At 34.8% G+C, this 23,495-nt stretch overlaps 1 protein-coding gene across 1 annotated transcript in view; it reads right to left on the reverse strand.

The window, feature by feature from the left end:
• The window catches only part of Topaz1 (testis and ovary specific TOPAZ 1), a 64,012-nt gene that overhangs the window by 35,042 nt on the left and 5,475 nt on the right, over window positions 1-23,495 (reverse strand). Inside the window, 10 exon segments of the mRNA XM_015489408.2 lie at window positions 1,364-1,479; window positions 3,366-3,458; window positions 3,646-3,797; window positions 8,188-8,251; window positions 9,911-10,036; window positions 10,702-10,787; window positions 12,190-12,326; window positions 15,626-15,690; window positions 20,667-20,791; window positions 21,425-21,486. Coding sequence (XP_015344894.1) covers window positions 1,364-1,479; window positions 3,366-3,458; window positions 3,646-3,797; window positions 8,188-8,251; window positions 9,911-10,036; window positions 10,702-10,787; window positions 12,190-12,326; window positions 15,626-15,690; window positions 20,667-20,791; window positions 21,425-21,486 — 1,026 coding nt within the window.

The following is a 23,495-nucleotide window of genomic DNA, read 5'->3' on the forward strand; positions in this document are numbered from 1 at the left end:
TCAAAGTGGGAATATAAGAAAAGGATGTAAAAGAAACTGTAAGAGTAACTGCATGATTGTATTATTTTGAAAGTTAAAAGCTGGTTTGTTCTGGAGTCTTCCTATACCAACAGATCCTACTCTCAATTACTTGTAAAAAGAGTTCTGCAGCTGCCCAGGGCACAAGAAGAGTGCCACTCTCGAGCCCTGGTGTGTACACTTTCCCTATGCCAGCAGCTAATCTTGTGGTAGACTAAAATTTGCTAGCCACCTGATCTCTTTACCATAGTAACTGCTGCCCCAAAATGGGTAAAGTTTTTAGAAAGAACATCCTTAATGTTACTATATCAAGGTACCCAGTTTATAAATAATTGTATCTCAGAAGTGTATGCTAAACGAACAGTAATTTTCCTCATGAAAATCCCTAAAAATCTATTTAGCCAAAATAGCGTTTAATACTATTTGTTTCTATGAAAATTGTAACAACTATCAGTAGCTAAAGAATTCAAAGAACTCAAATTAACTTCAATACTGGTCCTTGAAGACAAGTAGTATTACTCTGAGCTGTACTTCTCTAATTGCGCCAAGGCACAGATGGCACTACAGAAAACTCATAGGGGTACCACACGCTCTTTGACATTTTCAAGTGACATTTTGTCAGACCTTGCACAAATGCTGTTAACTTCATTGGACCTAACTATTTAATAAATGGCACCACTAATGCATTTCTTTTGGCCATGAGATGCTGTGAACCCAGAAAGTCTGGGAATCTCTGCATTAGAAGAGAATGGAGACAGAAATAGCCATGGAATCTATTGGCAATTTCTGAGAATTCTGAATAACTACAGGGGCTGATGCCATTTGCTCTTATATCAAAGCTAAATTCATCTTTGAAGTTATGGTTCATTTAAATACTTGTAATTTGTATGTTTTCTATGTATGTTATACTTTATTTGAAAAAAAAAGTATGAAAAGTCACAGCTTTCCTTTTTCTCAAATCAGGTACATGGTACTACTCATAAGTATCAGAAATTTGTTTTTTTAAAACAAGGCCTTTTGGAAACTCAAACTGAATAGAAAAAGAAAATAAAGAGGCATTAAGGCATTTTATTAAATATGACAAGGAATAAAAAAAATAAGGAAATCTATATGAGCTATATGAAGCAAAATTAAATGATAAAACAAGATGAGGATCTGAGAAAGATATGGCAAGGCTGAGCAGAAGCAGACTGACAGATAGGACTGGTCAAGACATGGAAGAATTGCTTATGATGGGCAACAATCCAGATATCAAGGCACATGAATTGTCAGAAGTGCTTTGCCTACATCCTTTATAGGTCTCCACCAAAATAGATGTATTAGCTTTAATTATGATTTTGCTCACCTGGATTTGATTTCCAGAACTGCAGTTATTTCTTGTTTGGAAGCCTGTACTTGATATAAAAGCTTAACAATATAGTTAAAGTGCTCTGGGTCAAGCATCATTCCAGCTTCAACAAGCTGTAGAAGAGGAAAAGAAGTAGTCATAAGATTGTGAAAGAACTGGGAAGCCAATATGAGTGAAACAATGAAGAGACTAACAGAAGAAGTGAAATGTGGAGACAAGTGGAATTAAAAGTCATTTAAAAAACTTGAAAGGTGTTTTCTTCAACCATTTCAGAACCACAGAAGGATACCCTAAGAATTTAAAGCAAAAGTGAGAGTATAAAGAATGAATTTTCTTCCTGTTCTCCAAGTCATTTCAGCCATTTATCAACCTCTACCTCTTATTTGCTACTTGATCCTTTAGTGTAGCACTGGTGTTCGTACATCATTCCTAGCTGTACCTTCTTGAGAAATATTCTTCCCGAGCCTCATTTAGGGCCTCAGCCACAGGAGGAAAAAAAAAAAATACCCCAGGTGACTCCAATGTTCAGGTGACATAACAGTAAAAAAGATCAGGTGAAAACTCAGGGAACATGTAATATAGTATTTGACAAAAAAAAAAAAAAAAATTAACTTTTTTTCTTTCACATATGCCTCATTTCCCATCTTCCTTAAGTACCCCAGGCTCTCATGGCTGAACTGAAAGGAGAACTCCTGATGGTTTGTCTGTGTTTACTGATGATGCAGCACCTTTTGATAAGATGGACAGGGCCAATTACAAACAAGCCTGGCAAAGAACAAATTGGTTACCTGGTTACCAATACACTTTAAAAAATATGCCCTTTAATACTGCTCTAAAACCAGGGTGAATATGTTTTTTTTTTTAAACATTTACTTTTTAGTTATGTTTGAACCAATACCTTTATTTATTTATTTTTATGTGGTGCTGAGGATAGAACCCAGGGCCTTTCATATGCTAGGTGCTCGAGCGTTCTACCACTGAACCACAACCCCAGCTCATAAATTGTTTCTTGGTAAGTCAGGAACCCAAAGCAGTACAAAAAAAAAGCTCTTCATTTCTCTCTTCTCCATGGTAGTCATGTTAATGAGATAGGGGTATTGTGCACTGCTAGAGTGATAAGGTGGAAAAGCATCTCTTCCATTAATTATATGGCTTTATCACTGAACCCCGAAAGTCTCAACAGGGAAGTTGGAACTAGCATTAAACAACTTTTAGAAATGATGGCTCCATGTTAAACATGCAAAAATGGAATGTCATTGTCCTTGTTAAATACTTTCAGTAAAGCCAATTTCATTTGGACAGCAATGGGGATACATTTTGCAGAAAGCCAAGTTATTCAGTATCAGAGTTTGTGAGGTCCTTAATGAGGTTTTCTATAATTACTACAGAGGATAAGCAATTTTTGATTTGAAAAATCTCCACTCAAGTAATTCTTTCAAATTTTGTAATGGGGTATTAAAAGGTATTTACTCAACAACCAGTCTTTATAAAAAAAAAAAGTATTCACTCAAATATTTATTAGTTATTCTGAAGTGGATGGATAAGTAGCACTGAAAAGTGTTAGGACGTAGTCAAAAGTTATAATTTTTATATTTTTATGAGAACCATAAAAATTCCTATTTCACTTTTTGTTTAGGGCCAGATTTAATTCTTAGCTACTGTGTTTCTATTTTGGTCACAATGTTTTATTTTACATACCAATTTAGTTATAAATGACCTCAAATGTTTCAGAGAAAGAATTTTCTTTAACTACACTTAAAGAGTAGAAACGAAGATTTTATAAATCAGCAGTCACTTAGTGTGCTTGAAATATTTGAGGGGAAGCCTTGTCACCCGCTGGAGTCTGTTTATAAACTATTTTAGGAGAAAAAGAACATTTTTGAAAGCAGAATTCTTTGGCATCCAGAAAATGAATAAGAGGCAGATCAAGGGTACGTGTGGAAGTAAGCATTTTCTTGGTTATTCACTATTAGAGAATAAAAGAAAATAAAAGTCATACCTTGCAAAAGATATCAACTAAAGCAGGTACAGCAGTCCTTAATTTCATAGTTGCCACATGCTCAAATATTTTTAGTAATATTTTCAGAGCAGGCTGGGTAAAAACAAAAAATTACACTCATTTTTATATTGTCTTTCAGCACACCTTCAGTTTCTCAAATTCGTTTATGCTAAAAAACACAAGTTTTTTTTTTCTAGGGAATATTAAAAAAACATTTAACTTCTAATTTCAAACAACAAAGCAATTAGAATATTAAAATATATAGTTTCAAGTTACTTACCAGCATTTTAATCATTATGCTGAGGTTCACTACCTGAAACACTTCTTTTAGTAAACAATGTTTGAGTAAAGAAATTAGAAGATCATTCAGCACTTGTAAGTCAAAATGTATACCTGGAGGAAACTTTCTGTAGTATTCCATAAATATATTTACTGAAAGCGAGAAAAATATAGTCATCTATTGCTTTTAAGATATCCAGTTTTCCTAAATCAGATAATCTCTCTGTACTTAAAGTAGTATGTCAATTTCTTTGAAAAGCATAGTTTTAGTATCAGAAACATCTGATGAAAATTAAGTTAAAATGGCATGTTCAGTAATGAAGGCAACCAAGCATGTTCAGCATTAGATTGAGCACTAACTCATGTATTATTCACAAGTAAGTCTGAATTGCCAAATATATCATGGTGTCAATATAAACTCCCGGGGAGTTGAGCTTCCAGGGAGTCTTAAGGCTTTTATGTGGCCTGGATAAGAAATTGTATAATTTGGTGATGGGTGAAGACTATTTTGACACATACCCATTCTGGTTGTTTCAATCCCAATAATATTAACCCTGGTGATGTTTCTGATTCCAGCTTATTGTCAGTTTTAGTAAATTGCCCATAATCATAATTTCCTTTGAGAAAGTAGTCCCTTTACATTCATCCAATTCCATAATCTATTTTCTATACAATGCAAACTATTTCTAATTTGTTCCCATTAATTTTACCAAAATTAACTGGGATGACTGCATTGTTCACTTTCCCCCCATTCCAAAATTCCCAGGTCAACATTTGTATATGTTAGTTAGTGCTTTAATAAAAATTACTTTTGGCTTTATATTTATGTTATTCCTAGCAGAAATATTATTAGATGAATTACAAAGTATAGCTAATGACAAAATTCAGTAGCACAGATAATTTTTAACAACCTTAATATGTGCAATAATACTCAACTTTGTTTTAAAGGTGCTTTACATACATTTGTTTTTCCTGGGCACATATAAGATAAATTCTTGCTATTTATAAAAATAGATCAACTGATAATATGGGAAATTCAGAGTGTTAACTATATTTCATTAATTATAAACTGGTATTGTAGATGTTTTAAAAAAGTGTCATTGGAAAGAATCTAGATTAGACAGTGTTTATATTGTCTGCTAGTTGCCATTTAACCCTTCTGTCATTGTTAAGAATTTTTTTTTTTTTAAAGAAGTTTTAATAGAATTTCTCCTTTTAAAATGATCATCCCCGTGAAACTATTGGGTAGAAAAGTTGGACATTTTATGGCTTTTGATATGAACTTCTACAATGCTTTTAAAAATGTTTAGTCAATTCAGTATATTACTTGATCAATGATCTATCAGAACTGGGTACTTATACTCCTTTTTTGATTGAGGGTACAATTTATAGAATCAGTAACTACTGGATATTCCTTTCCAAAGCTGTTTCCTCACAAGAGAAAAGAGTTTATGCCTTTGTAAACAGCTGACTGAAATTTCATTCTAATCAGAATACTTTTACATATTATTGATAAATCTAGTTTCAGTTTAAATTTATGATAAAGTTCATCTTTTATACTTCCTTTGACTACTATAAATCAGAGATTACCCAAGATGGATCAAAATAACTTAATTTTTCTAATTACTATTATGTTGATTCATTTTGGCTTATGCTAAACAACTGTAATCTTTCAAATGTTTTTAGTCCAAAACTTTTGGATAGAAAGTTTTATACAGAAATTCAAATATAAAGCATAAAAGAGAACCTTTAACTCCACTCCTAGGTATATACTCCAAAGAACTAAAAGCAGAGTCTCAAACAGATATTTGTACATCCAGGCTCATAGCAACATTACTCTGCATAGCCAAAAGATAGAAACAATTCAAGTGTCCAATCCAAGTGTCCATCAACAGATGAACAGATAAGCAACAGATATTCATACAGTGGAATATTATTCAGCCTTAAAAGAAAATTTGAAACATGTTATGTATAACATGGATGAACCCTAAAGACATTAAGTGAAATAAGCCAGTCACAGAAGAATATTGTATGACTCCACTTATATAAAGTACCTAGAACAGGCAAATTCACAGAAACAGAAAGCAGAGTAGAGGTTGCTAGGGATTGCAATGGGTAGAAGCAACAGAGAATTACTATTTAATAGTTAGTTTTTGTTTGGAATGATGAAAACGTTCTGGAAATTGATAGTAGTGAAGGTTATACAACATTGTGAATGTACTTAATGCTTGTGAACTATATACTTAAAATGCTTGTTATTTTTGTATTTGTTTCTGGCACTGGGATGGAACCCAGGGTCTTGTACATGCTAGGCAAAAGCTTTACCACTGAGCTACGTCCCCAGCCCTGCTACCTCCCCTCCCCATGAGTAAGCACACACTCACACAAAGACTGAAAATACTGCAGATTAAAAGGCTAAAACGATGTGACAACTAAATGTTAAATACCCATCCTAAACCTCTGTGTCCTAGACTGGGGAAAAAAAATGCTAAAAAGGACGTTGAGTCAAATGACAAACAGATTAGATAAAACTATTGTGCCCATGTTAAGTTTACGGACATGGACAAGTGTACCAAGGTTATATGAAAGGATATTGTATTTTTAGGCAATATGCATTGAAGTACTTAGTGGTAAAGTGCCATGATAAATACAACTTACCTTCAAGTGGTGGGTTATATCACACACACACACACACACACACACACACACACACACGGCTGGGGGACAGAACAAGTACAATGACAAAGTAAGTTCATATGAATATTCTTTGTGCTGTTTTTATTTTTGTAACTATAAATTTGAAATTAAATAAAAACTTGAAAGATTTAAAAATAATTTCTGGAAGAATTCTGTATGGAAATTCAAACAAAACTGATAAACAAGGACCCACAGTTCAATGATGGGAGGAAGTTCCATCACTGAATTATTTCCCTTTATATATCAAAATGGTCCCCGAGGCCTTGCTTGAGAGCCTGAGCAGCTAGGTCAATGACTTACATGAATGGTATTCAGAGTTTCTCTTTCTAGGCTGCTATCCAGATATCTTATCATTTTTTAAATAAATCTTTTCCGAAATCCTATGGTCTTTCTATACAGTAAACTCTCCCCTTTATATAACATCAGGTCTAAGCTATCTACTCCATTGATCTAAGCTTCTTATAATAAAGAATCTCCACAGGTTCTTGACAACTTCCTATATTAATTTATTCTTTGCTATAGGCCCTTATAGTTTTCTGAATTCACTGTTCTAAAACTAAGTTCAGATATTTCTCCTGTGGCCACAGTGAATCTTCATACAAAACTTCATTTTGGGGAGTTTTACATCTTTTTCATGTCACCCTCTTTTCTTCCCTTTCTCATAGAATTATTTCTGAAATTTCAGAATTCATCCACATCTAACCCCATGTAGCTTGTCTTGGGCTATTACATCCCTCAGATGACAAGTATATTCCCATAATGACTACATTCTCATACAGAGTTTTATGTATGTCTTTGTTACCTATGTCTTTTAAATGCTTTCTCTAACCCTGGAGAAATGATAATGGCAGCAAAATAAAATAAGCTTGTCAGACTTGTTCAGCTGTAGGAAATTTCAAGTAGATGAATATGAAGCTGCAGCATACTATTATCACCATACTATGTGGCTTTAGTTGCTGTGTCAGGTGACAAATATAAATAGAATATGGTCCCTGTCCTCTTGGAGCTCACGGTTTAGTACAGGGAGATGGAGGCCCAAGGTGGGATGGGACTGTGGAATCAGACAAGGGCTTAATAGGGGAAGTAATCCTATTTATTATGACTAAGTTTGAAAGCTAGGTCTTTGCCATGGGGAAAGGGTATAGAAGGAGAGGCATCCTTAGCAGATGTAATTCAGTGCTGCCACTGCTCTAACACAGCCTGTCATGCTTAGAAAACTGCACAAAGTTCATTAGGGATAGTGAACTGATAAGAAAGGGAAGTGTAAAAAGAGAAGGATAAAGAGGGAAGATTCAGGTTCTGAAGAATCCCTTTAGACTTGTATTGTTAATTAGCCTTTAAACCTTTTTTTCTACCTTACATCTGTAAATAAATTTTTTTCTACCTTACATCTGTAAGTAAAAGTTATGAAAATATTAGTACAAGCTGGGCATGGTGGCACATGCCTGTAATCCCAGTGACATGGGACACTAAAGCAGGTGGATCGCAAATTTGAGGTCAGCCTGGACAACTTAGCAAGATGCTGCCCAAAGACAAAAAAGAAGAGCTTGAGATGTAGCTCAGTGGTAAAATTCTCCTGGGTTCGATCCCTAGTACTACTGAAAACAAATATTAGTAGATAAGGGGAGTTATAGTGTTAGGTGGATTATAATTTTTTTAAATCAAAATACCATATTTACTTTTAATCCTTTCTAAGGCCAGTAGAGCCACTCTTAGTATGAAAACTGGATACTTTACCTTAGTATTAAAAGTTTATTTTCAAACTATAAGATACAACAGCACAATGTGTGAAACACCCATATTAATAAATTTCTGACCATATTAATAAATTTCATCTGACTCCTACCTGCACGTTGTAGCAAACACAGCTCATTGATACTTATATATTTCCTAAATACATCCATGCAAACCTGCAAATGTTACAAAAATGTAAAATTACCTTTTTATATTTCATAAGAACTATAAAATTTCAATTCTGTTTGCTTATTTCAAAATTTTTAAGTGAGCTTAAAGCACTGAAATAAAGAAGGTGCTATTTGGTCAACTTACAGTTTGAAACGTATATTAAATTGATTTCAAAATCCTTATTTAGTATGTAAAAAATAACCATTTACAGGTGTAAGGATAAATATAGTGACTGATTATTAGAACAAAAAGCCTAGAAAGAGACCCATTCATACATACATCATCAGCTGACTTATGACATGGCAACACTGGAGTACAGTAGAGAAAGGACAGTCTTTAATAATTGGTACCACGTCACCTGAAAATGCACCTGGGAAAAGTATCTCAACTCCTATACCAAACAAAAATGCAAAAGGTTAAAAAAAACCAAAAACAAAACAAAAAAGAAAACAGAAAAACAACAAAAAAAATACAACAATGTAAGAATACTTTTTTTGGGGGTACTGGGGTACTTAACCACTGAGCCACATCCCCAGCCCTTTTTTTGTATTTTATTTAGAGACAAGGTCTTGACAAATTGCTTAGAGCCTCATTAAGTTGCTGAGGTTGGCTTTGAACTCTCGATCCTCCTGCCTCAGCCTCCCAAGACACTGGGATTATAGTTGAGTGCCACAGCGCCCAGCTAGGAGCACATCTTTATGATCTTGGCAAAGATATCTTCAACAGGTTAAAAGAAGTTAACGCTATGAAAGAAAATAACCGACAAATCAGACTAAAGATATCTGCAATTTGACAAAAGAACCTATATCCAGAGTTCTTGTAGATTGATAAGAAACAAACTTCACAGGATATAGGCAAAACATTTGGGTACTTCCAAAGAGTATATCCCAATGTCCAAAAACATTTTGAAAGATGCTCACTTCATTGATCAGGGAGGGCATCAGTCATTACCCATTCACCAAGATGGCTAAGATTTAAAGGTTGATCATACTAAGAACTGAAAGAATATGATACAACCAGAACTGATATTGCTGGTGAGAGTAATTTAGTACAACCACTTTAGAAACCTGTTCAGCAGCTAAGACTGAACATGTGAAGACCTATGACTCAGCAGTTTCAGTTTTATGTATAACCCATCAGTGTATATATAAGTTCACCAAAAACCATGCAGAATATTGATAGCATCACTACTATAATACCCAAATCTGGAAACCACCCAACTGCCAATCAACATTGATATCTATCCACAAAACTGATGTTCACACAACGATATATTTACTATATAGTAAAGAAAAAGAAACCCCTAAAGTTAACTAAAAATATAGAGGTATCTCAAAAACTTAAAGCAAAAGGAGGCAATCTAAGCACAGTAGTGCACACTTGTAAACCCAAAGTACTCGGAAAGCAGAGGCAGAATTGCTTGAGCCCAGGAGTTCAAGGTCAATACCTGGGCAAAATAGCAAGACCCCATCTCTTAAAAAAAGATTTTAAAACCAAAGCCAGACATAAAAGAATATAAATCAAGTTTTATTTATATAAAAAAAAAAAAACCACAAAATAGGCAAAACTCACCTATGCTATCAGAAGAGAATAAAAATCTAAACTAAAATATATGACACATTAGTTAGTAACACAATTTCTACTTCAAAGACTTTATGCATTACCTTTTCATTCCCTTGTTCAGGCACATGAGCAAACTTGCATTGCAATCTCTCACAGCCACGTAATGTATTAAAATGAAACTTGCAATATCTATGGGGTATCATCAACCCTAAGGGCTTCTGGAACACCTAGAAAATTAGAAAAATTCCCTTTCTGTATTAACTGTAAAACAAAGTAAAGTGAAAAAGTATTTGAAGTAACAAAAATACACACTTTTTGTGTGCTAGGGCTTGAACAAAAGCCCTCATACATGCTACCCTGAGCTTATACTCCCAGTTCCTAAAACAGAAATATTATATACCCCAAACAACAGTATCAAGATAAGCTGTTTGCTAATTTGCTAAGGAAATATAGAACTCTAAACAATTTACATTCTTAAGAACACTGAAAAACCAATTTAAGAGTTATATATATCAATTGAAATCAATTTTTCTTAGTGTACAATACTCAAATAAATAAATAAATAAAATGATAGGGATGATAGGGGAACCAGGCATGGTGGCACACACCTGTATCCCAGAGGCTCGAGAGGCTGAGACAGGAGGACTGCGAGTATAAAGGCAGTCTCAGCAATGGCAAGGGCCTAAGCAACTCAGTGAGACCTAATTTCTAAAATATAAAATAGGGCTGAGGATGTGGCTTTGTGGTTGATCCCCCCCCCCCCCAGTTCAATCCCCAGTTTCCTCCCACTCCACACCCCCCTCAAAAAAAGGGGAGGGGGAAAAAAAAGACAGGTTCAAAGTATGGGTTATAACTTAGAAAATTACTGTTTTTTCAAAAGTGGAAGACTTACCCCTGCATTTTTATCCCTTTTAAATATTTCACAAGTGTCAGGATTCTGCAGCCTTAGGACAGAATGTTTTCCTGGAAATCTGAAATCTAGAAATGATTTAGAATGTCATCACACACTAATATGTTACCATGAGTTCCCTTTATAACAATGGGGTAGATCACCACTGCTATTCGCTTTAAAGTTTCACTTTGGAATATTCATGTACAATTTATAGACTGTGCTGCCAGGTGTATCACTATGAAATACAGAATGATTTAGATCTTAGTTCCCTTAAGCATTTCTAGACCCATATTTTAAATTATAGACTTACTATATGCTGCAGATAAGTTTCTTAAAAGCCTTTATAAGTCTTTCTAAAGGAGAATACTGTCAAACCAGGTGCTGTGGGCTCAACTGGGTTCCATGCCAAATTTACATACTATAAAGCCCTAATTTCCATGAGACATTTGGAGATAGGGCCTCTATAGAAGCAATTAAAGTTAATTAAATCATGAGGGTAGAAGAGTGGGGGTCCTTATAAGAACAAAGAGCTCTCACTTTCTCTCCTTGCACATACTCAGAGAAGGATATGTGGTCTTAGCAAGAAAGCAACCTTCTGCAAACCAGAAAGTTCTACCAGAAAGTAAACCAGCACCTGGTTTGACAATATTCTTCCTTTAGAAAGATTTATAAAGGCTTTTAAGAAACTTATCTGCAGCATACAGTAAGTCTATAATTTTAAATATGAGTCTAGAAACTTAAGAGAAGTCAAGATCTAAATCATTCTGTATAGAACCTGCTAGAACCCTACTTTTGGACTTCCAGCCTTCCAGAATTATAAGAAATACATTTCAATTGTTTAAGCTACCATTCTGGTATTTTGTTATGGTGTTCCCAAGCTGACCATTGTATCAGACATCATATGCCATAATGGAGGTATTTTAAAGTGGAAAATAGGACATTTTAAAACATTCTTTTCTAAGGATAAAATAAAAACTTTCAGTAGCATCCAGATATAATCTGGAACAAGACGAAGTTTTGCTGCATAGTTTTGCAGTAATTTGTATTATGAAAACTGAAAGATTTTGAAATAAAACACATGACTACTGCAAGCTTTATGCTATATAGCCCACTATAACTAGGCAGCATGAAGGAAGCACTGGGAAAGTCTAGAAGAGTTGGGTGTGGGCTACAAAGTAATTTTATAGTTTCTAGATTCATTCTTCAGGGAAGCTTGTTCCTAGCATTATGAATTGTCAGGAAAAAAAAAACTTGACAAATGCTAACAATTAAAATATGAATATTTTAGGTATTCGTGAATTTACTCTTACTACAGTATCAAATACAGATATTTCAGAAACTGTCTTATCAAAATACTAAATAAAAGGTACATAAGTTTAATCTTAACATTCCATACTTGTTCCTATTTTTGTCTTTATGTCTATTTTCAGTGGAAATGTCTCCTATTATCAAAAGCCAACCGGATTTTATTTAAAAAATAAATATTACCATTCATCCAGGGCTTCGGTATTATGTCTTCTTGACCACCCAGATTCAAAGGAGGCAATGATAAGCACAGAGGTTTGGTGCCCAGTGCTGCTAATTGACATTCAGCAGTCATTATCTCTGCATTTCTAGACTCTGTGCTGTATAAGCAGAAAGATCGGAAAAATTTTAAAATAAAGAGAATTCAGTAAACAAACACCTTGTGCTATGTACATGCTATATATTATGCTGCATATATACACTACATATTTTTTTTCAATATTTTCCTTTTTTTGTGGTGCTAGGGCTTGAACCAGGGCCTTGTGCTATTTCAATATTTTCTTTTTAAATATTTATTTTCTAGGTGGACACAACATCTTTATTTTATTTTTATGTGGTGCTGAGTATAGAACCCAGTGCCTCTTGCATGGTATGCAAGTGCTCTACCTCTGAGCCACAATCCCAGCCCTCAATATTTTCAATATAATGTTTCTGACCTAACAGAAAACCAATACTTATTAAATTGTTGAGGCAGGTGTAGAAATGGGGTGGTATGGTTAAAACCAGAGGAAAAAATTTTGAGAGGGAATTTTGCTATGTTGCTCTTATTTCAGTCTCCTAACTGGGACTATATCACTTTGTGGTTTGCTCAAAATATTTTTGATCATGCTAGACAAAAGGTTTGAGGAGGAACTAGGTTAGCACTCTAATCCAGAAAGGCCATCCAATTATTCTACTGATAATGCAATGAAATGAGCTTTAGAAGTTCTCCCTTACTCAAGGTTTTTTTCACTCTCCATGGTTTCAGTTGTCTGTGGTCAACTGTGGTCTGAAAACATTTACAGTAGTCCTCCACTAGTGGTAAAGCGCCTGCCTGTCAACTGTGGTCTGAAAACATTAGATGAAAAATTCCAGAAAAAAAAAATTCACATTTTACATTGCACACTGTTCCTAAGTGTGACAAAATCTTGCCCTGTCCCTTTCTGTCTTGCCTGATATTTAACTCATCCCTTTGTTCAGTGTGTCCAAAGAGCATATGCTACCCACCCATTAGTCACTCAGTAGTCACATCTTGTATCAGAACAACCATGGCAATACTGCTTGTAATCAAGTACACCTTACACAGTAACCTAATGCCATTTGTATCACAACACCACCACCATTCACTTTTGATCTCTTTAGAGACATTGTATAATCTTACATCATAAGAAGGGCAAGTATAGTGTAGCAGCTGTATTCATTCATGCACTTTTTATTATAATATATCGCTATTATCTATATATAATATTGCTATTATTAATAATATATTGCTATTATTTATAGCATGCTTTTAACTCTTGGAATATCATTAGTTACTGTTAATCTCTTCCTGTGCCCAATTTAAAATTAAACTTTATCATAGGTATCTACAGGAAAAAGTATGCTACATACAAGGGCTTAGTAATACCGCAGTTTCAGCCATCCACTGGGGGTCTTGAAATATATCCCCATGGACAAAGGTGGAGGACTACTGTAAATTATTTTTTTAAATAATATTTATTTTTTAGTTATAGTTGGACACAATACATTTCACTTATTTATTTTTATATGGTGCTGAGGATCGAAACCAGGGTCTCGAACGTGTGAGGTGAGCACTAAATTATTTTTTAAGATAAGTATGTATAATAAATCTAGATACATCTGAGGGCTTCTTCTGAAGATGCATTAAAGATGTTATTGTTCCAGGTTTGCTAATTTAAAAGCTTTAAATGTACTTTAATGAATGACATTCTATACAACCAATTTTATAAAAAATTTAATCTGGGGACTAAGGCTGTAGCTCAGAGGTAAAACTCCTGCCTCACATGTGTAAGGCACTGGGTTCGATCCTCAGCACCACATAAAAAATAAAGATACTGAGTGTTCATCTACAATTAAAAAAATATTTTAAAAAAAACTAATCTGGAGGCTACTTATCTACAAAATTAGGTTAGGAGGACTAGTAGATACAGATCAATTAGCTTTTTAGGAGAAAGACATCAACATTTAGATACTATAGTATTTTAACCTTAAAAACAATTATAATAAGCTTTAACAGCAGAGGTTTTCTGGGACAGAGATGTAAAAAACAGAAGTGGGGCTAGTTTATCCTTGTTTGAAATGTAGTAGCACTGACAGAGTTGAGAAATTTCTCACAAAATAAACATTCACTTCTCTCCCGAACTTCAGATGTCAATAATAAGTTAATCAACATTCCCCAACCCCAAACAAAAAGTGGTGACATACAACAAATTATGAAATATTATAGACGGAAGAGATCTAGAAAACCCTTTTATTTTTGATTGGGTAACTGAAGTCCAGGGTGATGTGATTTGTCCAATGTTACTCACACTGCTGAACACTATGGTAGAGCCAAATTTATGATAAACCTTCATAGATTATAACCTAGTAAGCAAAATCCTTCCATCAGGAAAATAAAGTTAGCCTTTTTACTTTTTCCCTTCAAGATTTCCAAATGGTCACAAACCATGTTGGACTTCAACACACACCTAATTATTACCTACCCTTGCCCTTAACACAGTAGTTCTCAAACTTCCACACACATTAGATGAGTGCCTGTTGCATACAGATTGTTGGGTCCCATCCTTAGAGTTTCTTTCTGGTTTATTGTTTTGTGTGGATCCCAATAATTCCATTTCTGACAAGTTCCCACAAGATGCTGCTGCGCCAAGAATCACTTTGAAAACCACTGCCTGAACATAAAAGGAGTTGAATACGTTCATTCTGACACGGAAGGGGCTTACTTCAGCAGCAAATGAAGGTGCAGAATGGATTAAATGATTGCTAAGTGGGGGGTCCTCCAACTCTAAATTTGGTAGTTTTATGTGTTCCAGTCAGCGTGCTTTTAACTCTCAGTACTCCCTGCACCCAGATAAAAATATTTGCAAAATACAATGTTCTTTTGATTTCAGCCATTCTTAAATTCATGGAAGTCATATATACATCCTTTCTTTTATTTTACCACCACTTATCTTTCTCAAAAATATTTTAATGACCCAAAACAATTTACTGACAGTTTTAAAGTAACTTAAAACATCCTTTATATCTGGGTACATCTGATTCATTAGTTAAATCATACCTATGTATGGCTTATGGCACAATTGCTCAAGTATATATAACAGAATAAAAATACTCAAAATACCAATTAGATGGGTGACCATTTTAAAGTTATATTAGAAATGGTAAAGCCGGGCATGGTGGCACATGCTTATAATTCCAGTGGCTGGGGAGGCCAAGGCAGGAAGATAATGAGTTCAAAGCCAGCCTTAGCACCTTACCGAGGCTCCGGGCAACTCAGCAAGACTGTCTCTAAATAAAAAATATAAAAAAGAGCTGGGGATGTGGCTCAGTGGTTAACCACCCCTGGGTTCAATCCCCAGGACCAGAAACCATTAAACAACAACAAAGAATTGTTACAGACCTTTTACAAGCTTCGTAAGTACTTTCTTTTTCTTCTTTGTTAGTCGCCTTATCTGAAACTCTACACTATGAAGAGATTATGGTTAGACAAGAAGTGAGTATCTATATATTAAACTATGATGTTTACCATATTAGAATGTATTATAGATTAAACAATTAGATTATGGCTGACCATAAAAACAATTCTACAGAATTACTGAATATTCACTTAATTTCTACTATCAAAGAGAAAAATATATGTCATTATTTCAAGTTATTATGAACATTGAAAGTTGCGCTTCTTCCCCTTCCTCCCCCTCCCCGCCCCAAATTAAGTTTTGAGTGACTTTTCAGGTGGCATCTATAAACAATTTTTCATTAGAAATATTTAAAAGCTTCTTGAAACTTTTGGTGATACCAAGGATTAAACCCAGGAGTGCTTTACCACTGTACTACAACCCTTTTTATTTTGAGGTAGTCCTGCTAAGGTGCTTTGGGTCTCATTCTGTTGTTGAGCCCATCCTTGAACTTGTGGTCCTCCTGTCTTAGCCACTCCAGTTGCTAGGATTATAGGCATGAGCTACCACTCCTGTGACATTCTCAATAGCTATACTTAAAAAAAAAAAAAAAAATTACTTGTGAAATATTTTGAGAACATAATTTCTAATTATAATAAAGTCATACATGCTAGGGGCCAAGAGTGTAGCTTAGTGGTATAGCACTTGTTTAGCATGCACAAGGCCCAGGGTTTGATCCCCAGCACTACCCAAGATTAAAAACAAAGAAAAAACAACAAATGAAAAGATACACAACATTCTTGGATGAAAATACTAGGTAAAGAGTTCAACACATGAAGAGTTCCTATAAATAAAAAGATTGAAATTCCAGAAGCTAGCAAAAACAGGAAGTTCACAGAAAAGTGAGATTGCTTTTAAACCCGCTAAAAGGTACTTAACTAGACTCATAAGAGAAATGTATATTAAAATTAAAACAAGGCCATTTGTAAAAACAAAGGTGGACAAAAACCAATTCAATGAGTTGTGAAGCCCTCATGGTTGTGCAAACCTGTAATTCTAGCTACTTGGGAAGCTGATGTAGGAGAATCACCAATTTGATGGTGGTCTAGGCAACCTAGCAAGACTGTCTTAAAATAGAAAGGTCTGCGGATGTAGCTCAGTGCTTAAGGTTCTGGTTTCAATACCCTGTACCACAAAAACCAACCAACCAATACATAAGGTGGTAAGTTGTAGGGGAGAAAAGTGACATTCTCAATGTTGTTGGAAGTATAAGTCAATGCAATCTCTTTGTAGGGCAGTTTTGACAATTCTACTTCTAGCAATTAATCTAAAAATGCTTGCACATATGCAGAACTCTTTATGTTTAAGGATGTGTAATATGTTAGATAGAAAAAAAGGTAAACCAAATGTCCATTAACGGTGGACTTCTCCGAGTACAAAGTAGTAGATAATTATGTAACTAGAAAAACATGGCATCACTACATTGAAAGGAAAAAAAATTCCATTTTATATTAAGAAAAAACAATATGCTAGCATCTGCATAAAGTTTGAAAGAATGAACAACAGATCGACTGAGAAATGGCAGAGTATCTCCTACTGGATTAACCATTCTACAGTAAACTATGATCTATGGAGAACATATCTTAAAACCTATACCTGAAAGCCCTGAAGAAATGAAAAGCAGAATCTAGAGGGAAGTTCATACTCAAAGAGAGGAGGATACTGGATAAGTGTCTTGTTTTTATGGCTGTATTCCCAAAGGCAGGCCCTAATTGGGACCATTTTAGGAGATTAAGAATTAGCCCTACTGACTAAAAAATAAATAAATAATAATTTCAGGAAACAGAATTAAGGGGAAAGTAACAAACTGAAAAGTGAGGATGGAAATCCTGAAAATATGAGAGCCTAAAAGATGAAGCCCCCAAATCTAATTATAAACAGATCCATTCTGGCTGGTCCCCAAATTATAGCTATACAGACTCCAAACAACCCAGCTAAGACTAAAAGAATTAAAGATTTCAAATGCCCCAAACCACAGGCAGTATTAGGTTCAATTCACCCAAATTAAAACCTTTTTTAAGCATGCAACTACCATAGAGCAATTATAGCCCATTTATCCCAGAGAAATGAAAACTTTGGTTATGTACCAAAACTAATGAGTATTTGTAGATAGCAACTTTATTTGGAATAGACACAAAGTAGCTACAACCTAGATGTCCTTCAATGAATAGAATAGCTCAAAGTGGTATAGGTGTAGTACTAAGTAGTAAGAAACTATTGATACGTGCAATATCCTGAATGAATAATCCCCTGGTTGAAAAAAAAATTGAGGATGTAAACATACTGTATGATTCCATTTATACAGCATTCTAGAAATGACAGTAGTAGAAATGGAGAACAGATTAGTGATTGTCAAGGGGCTGGGGGGTACAGAAGGGAAGGAAATAGGTGTGGCTAAAAAAAGGACAACATGAGGAATCCTTTTGGCCAATAGAGATGTTCTGTATCTTAAATTTTTTACTGTCCATATTTTGCAATATTTGTCAAAGTTAGGCATACCTGGTCTTAAAAGTCTAAAATTCAAAATGCTATGAAATTTAAACTTTGAGCACCCATATGATATGAAAAAAGAAAAACAAAAACAAAACAAAAAACCACTTTTGGGTTTTGGTGCATTTCAGATTTTGGATTTCTGAAGTAGGCATGCTCAACTGGTAGAGTCTATGAAAAATATTCTAATCAGAAAAACTGAAATCTGAATTCTGCCCGAGCATGTTAGATCAAGATAAATTCAAGAAAGGGGGATATGAAATGTCGGAAGAAGGTAGAGCATTAGAATTTTAGGTTAGATGGCCAGGGAAGGTTTCCTTAAGACTATGAAGTATGAGAAAAGACCCAAAAGAAATAAGAGCCAGCCATACTATTTTATGGGGAAGAGCATGCCAGGCAGATTAAATGGCAAGGAGAAAGGCCTTGAAGTAAGAGGAGGCCTGGTGATGTTTCAAGAACAAGAAGGATAGTGGATAAGTGTCTTGTTTTTATGGCTGTATTGCCATAAAAGGAGAGCAAGAAACTGGAGAAGTGACAAGGTCAGAAAGAAGTTCGGAGTGCAAATACAGGGCATTGTAGGTCACAGAAAAGATTTTGACTATGAATGGCATAGAAGCCTTTGGAGGGTTTGAAGCATAATAATGAAATGATCAAACATGTTATACTGAGAATAAACTACCAGAGGGCAAGATTAGAAGTAGGAGATCTATTAGGAAGCTACTGCAATAATTCAGGCAAGAGAAGAATCTGATCTGGACCTGTGTAGTGTTGATGGAGTAAGAAAACATGAACAGTTTCTAGACACTGTGCGAGTATAAAACCAGTATATAAAACCATATACTCTGCATATGGAGTGAGAACTAATGAAAGTAAGGATACCCAAGGTTTGGGATGTGGGCAATTATGAATGGAGATGCTGTAAACAGAGAAGGTCGTTACAGGAGAAGCCAAGTTCAGTTTTTCATGTGTTAAGGTAAAATGCCTAACTAGATATCCAAGTGGTAAAAGCAACTAGGCAACTAAACAAAGGTTTGTAGTTTAGAAGTTTAGGCTATAAAGAGTCTTAGCACATAGAAAGTGTTTAATGCAATAAAAATGTATGAGGCCACCTAGGAAGTAAATCTAGATAGAAAAAGAACAGATTTATGGTTTGGGATCTGAGTCACTCCAACATGCAGATGTCAGGGAAATCAGGAATAACCAGCAAAGCTAACTGAGAAATGGCAGACAAAGTAGAAAGCAAACTGGGCAAATGTGTTTATTCTTGAAACCAAGTGAAAAAAAAGATTCAACGAAAGTAGTCAATTGTGTCAAATACTGGAGGTAGGTTAAGAGTAAGACTGAGAAATGCCCATCAGATTCAGTAACAAGGATGTCCCTGGAGGGGGTCAAGAAGGGTAGTCCAGGTAAGTTCTCCTTTCAAGGAAACTGGTGCACAGAAACAAGATAATGGGCATAGACAAGCCTTCTGAGACTGTTTAAAGGGGCCATGGACCATTAAAGGGGTGTTTTGTTTCATTTTATTAAAAAGATGGGAGAGAAGCATGTTTATTTGTTGAGAATGATTCAGCAGTGAAGGAAGAATCTGGAGTAGTATTTTAAGCTAGGGAAGAAATGGAATGTAGTAAAGATGAAGGAAATTAATTGACTAGTTCATCTGTTAAGAAAAGCTAGCATCTGGGAGCAAATGCAGGTAGGCAATTTAATGTACTAGTAACAACTTAGGATATTCTTTTCCAATTCAGTTTTCTTGGTGAAGTATAAAACAAGGTTATTAGTGAGGATGAATGAGGATAAAATGAAGGTTTAAGGGGAAAGAAGAAAGTATGAAACAGTTGTTTAGGAGTCAATTAAATTAAGAAAGAGGATCAAATAATTACACATTATCTGGCAGAAAATTTTTAAAATATTTTTTAGTTTTAGATGGACACAATCTCTTTATTTTACATCTATGTGATTCTGAGGATGGAACCCAGCGCCTCATGCATGTTAGGTGAGCACTCTACCACTGAGCTACAATCCCAGCCCCTTGCAGAAAATTTGAAAGCTTGTTACCAAAATTTTCATACATCAGTGGTATGGCATTAAGATAGGCTCAGCTCTAATTTTTATGCCTTCTACATCTGTGGTTGTACAACATTCATGGCCTTCAGGAACTATGATATTCAAAAATTAAGAAAAATTTTATATTCAGTAGTTTATGTTTAACAAGGTGGGAAAATACAGAACATTTACAAAGTCATAGGTTTGTGATGAACTTCAGCATACTAAAAAGCTTAATATGTAATTTAATAGGACATCTTATTTTTCCCGGATAAGGGAAACCCTGTCTATGCTGTTTTACAAAAAGCATTAAGGGATATATATACCATTGTCAGAATGATAAGTCTCTTACTCAAAAGTAGTTACACTTGTCACTTGACAGCACTGTTGATATGAATTCTGCATTAGTATTTAAGATCAAGAAATAAGAAAAGGCAAAAAATTCCCTAGTACCTTTTCATCCAAGTCTGAAACTTTTATTTGTTCACCGAGATCTTCCAGTTTTTCGTTTTCGGAGGTCTCGTTAGTAACTTCTAAGGAAATGCTTGCACCTTTGGAATCATGCTCCATCTCATTTGCTGAAAAGAAATGGTATTCAACTATAGAAACTTTAAGTCAAACAGCGTTCCAAAAAATAACAGAATTTGGAGGCTCTTAAAGTCTAATGACAAAAATGGAGTAGAGTTTTCAGCAAATATGTAATTCCCTTCTTGTACCAAAATAACTTTACAGCATGGTACAAAAAGAACTGACAGTAAGAGATTTAAGATTATGTCCACCTATTAAAAAATATTTTTAAGACTTGAAAGTCAAAGTAAAAGTAACTTTTGCATCAAGTTATAATTCTGCAAAGACTCAGGTATTTAAACTTATGATTAGCTGTTAGATTTTTAATGGCTCGGATTTATAATGTACATTGTAATATGAAATATATAATTCCAAAATAAGACTACAAAATTGATGAGGTAAATTACCTATCTTTTGTAGATAAAGCATAGCAAAGTTATGTACTGAATCAAATCTCAAAATTTAACCTGCCAACTAGTAATTCAAACTGAGAAAAACCAGTGAACTATAAGACATATGATTAGCAGATTTTAAAATGAAAAGCTTCCTATTCTAATGAATTCATTTTGATTTGGCCTGAATGGAGATACAGATACTTCAATATTGCTTATTTTGTTGGGGGGGGCGGGGGAATCAAATTTTACCTGCCAAGAGGGAAGAACAGATCTCTGACTTTGTCATTCCAAGGTCCAGTACAGGCAGTTCTCTATTATAAGCAAACAGAGCTTAAACATTGTAACATATTTTAAACAGAACTTTCCACTTCTCTAAAAACTATATAATACTAGTGTTAGCAACTGGTGAAACCCATCAAGTTCTCAGGACAGAATAATATACTGGTACTCAGGACCCAGCACATTTACAGATTCCTCACTTGGATCTTTACCCACGTGCGTCTCAATTGTTAGTAACACAGTTGGACAGCAGCACTTTCTAAGAATCAGATAAGACAAACAAGCATTTAAAAAATTTTTTTTAAATTATTACATCCATGAAAGAATGCTCAACTTCTACCCTTCAAGCATATATGTCATTACTAGTGTAAAAGACAGTTTGAGTTTTGTTGTTGTTGTTGTTATCTCTTATAGACAACTTACAACCTAAAAATTAAGGGTATAGAAATCATAGACCAACCTGGTTCCAATACTGTTCTGTCACTTCTGTGTAAACTGTGCCCGAATTACTAAACTTCTTTTGAGTCTAAACATATCTATAAAATGAGACTAACACCTATCCACAGGGTTACTGTGAGGACTAAGTGAGAAATGTTTTAATGGGCTCAACAAATAAAAACTACAAACAGAACACCAGTAAATACTATTCTGTTTTAAAAAACAGACAAAAACTTACATTAATGAAAATACAAAGAATAAAATATAAATACCCATAATTTGTTTATTTAATAGATGAATTTTAGTTAAATATAGCCTGCAGGTCTATACAGCTCACTGGTTCAGGATTATTTCTTATCCAAGAAAGAAAAACTGAAAACAATCTGTATTTATGGTTCTTTGAAGTCTTTGGAAGGCATGTTTTCTCCCCCCAACATAAATCCTAGAAACAGAAGTACAGTTTAAAGGATGGGAAAATACAAACAGAACACCACATATACAAATCTCTTTAACTCAGGCCTCTCCAGACTTCTAATTAAACGAAATCATTCTAGCAGACAGGTATCACAAAGGCCTCTGACTCAAAACGTCTAAATCCAATCTCCCCAATTCTGACCCTCTGTTATCAGAAAGGTTGAGGCCTTTCTGAGAAAAGCCAGGTATCATCTTTATCTCCCTTCTGCCTCACACCCACCTGATTATCAGTCTTCACTTATTAAACCTCTCAAATCCATTTAAACTTTGAAGTTAAAATAATTAGACAAAAAGGACTAGGTAACAAACAATTCCTTGACAATTATTGATACCAGGGATATGGGGTTTTTTTTTAGTGTAAAATGATCAACTTCTCTCTCAAGTCCTTCAATGAATTTCTATATACTTAAAGTTCAAACTTGGCCTAAATTCTAGTTTGCCGAGGTTGGTCCATTCATGCTTGTTGTCCTGGCATACTAATAGCTCCCCATTTGCCTCTCAAAAGTTGAAATTAAGATATAGTCTATAGTCATTTTACTTTTTAAAGCCCTTCATAACTGTTTATAAATTCTGTAACATTTCTTGACATCTGAACACTTACCATGGGACATTTTTTCAGTTTCTCACTTTTCTTCACCAGTTAGCTAATTCCTACTTTTGGCACTCAACCTAAGTCACTAAAGAAGGCATTGCCTCTTTTTGAAATCTTGTTCTCCTATATTTTATTGTACTTAAATACTTGCCTCCCTTGACAGACTAAAAGCTCTATGAGGGCAAGACCCTATATATCTGTACTATACTCTCTGTACAGGCAGCGTCTAACATTCCTGGCACAATGCCAGATATGAGACACAAACGAAGATACCCCTTTCCCTTGTAGCAATTCCTAATATAGAGTGAGGTTCATATGTAAGCAGACATAATAATTGGAACAAAACCCTGGAATAACATCTCAGATGTGATTTGATGGCTAGTTGGAGATTAAAAGACTTTCAGGGCTGGGGATGTGGCTCAAGCGGTAGCGCGCTCGCCTGGCATGCGTGTGGCCAGGGTTCGATCCTCAGCACCACATACAAACAAAGATGTTGTGTCATACAAAGATGTTGTGTCTGCCGATAACTAAAAAAAT

Source organism: Marmota marmota, unplaced genomic scaffold (assembly GCF_001458135.2).
Source record: "Marmota marmota marmota unplaced genomic scaffold, marMar, whole genome shotgun sequence".
In the NCBI taxonomy this organism is placed as follows: domain Eukaryota; kingdom Metazoa; phylum Chordata; class Mammalia; order Rodentia; family Sciuridae; genus Marmota; species Marmota marmota.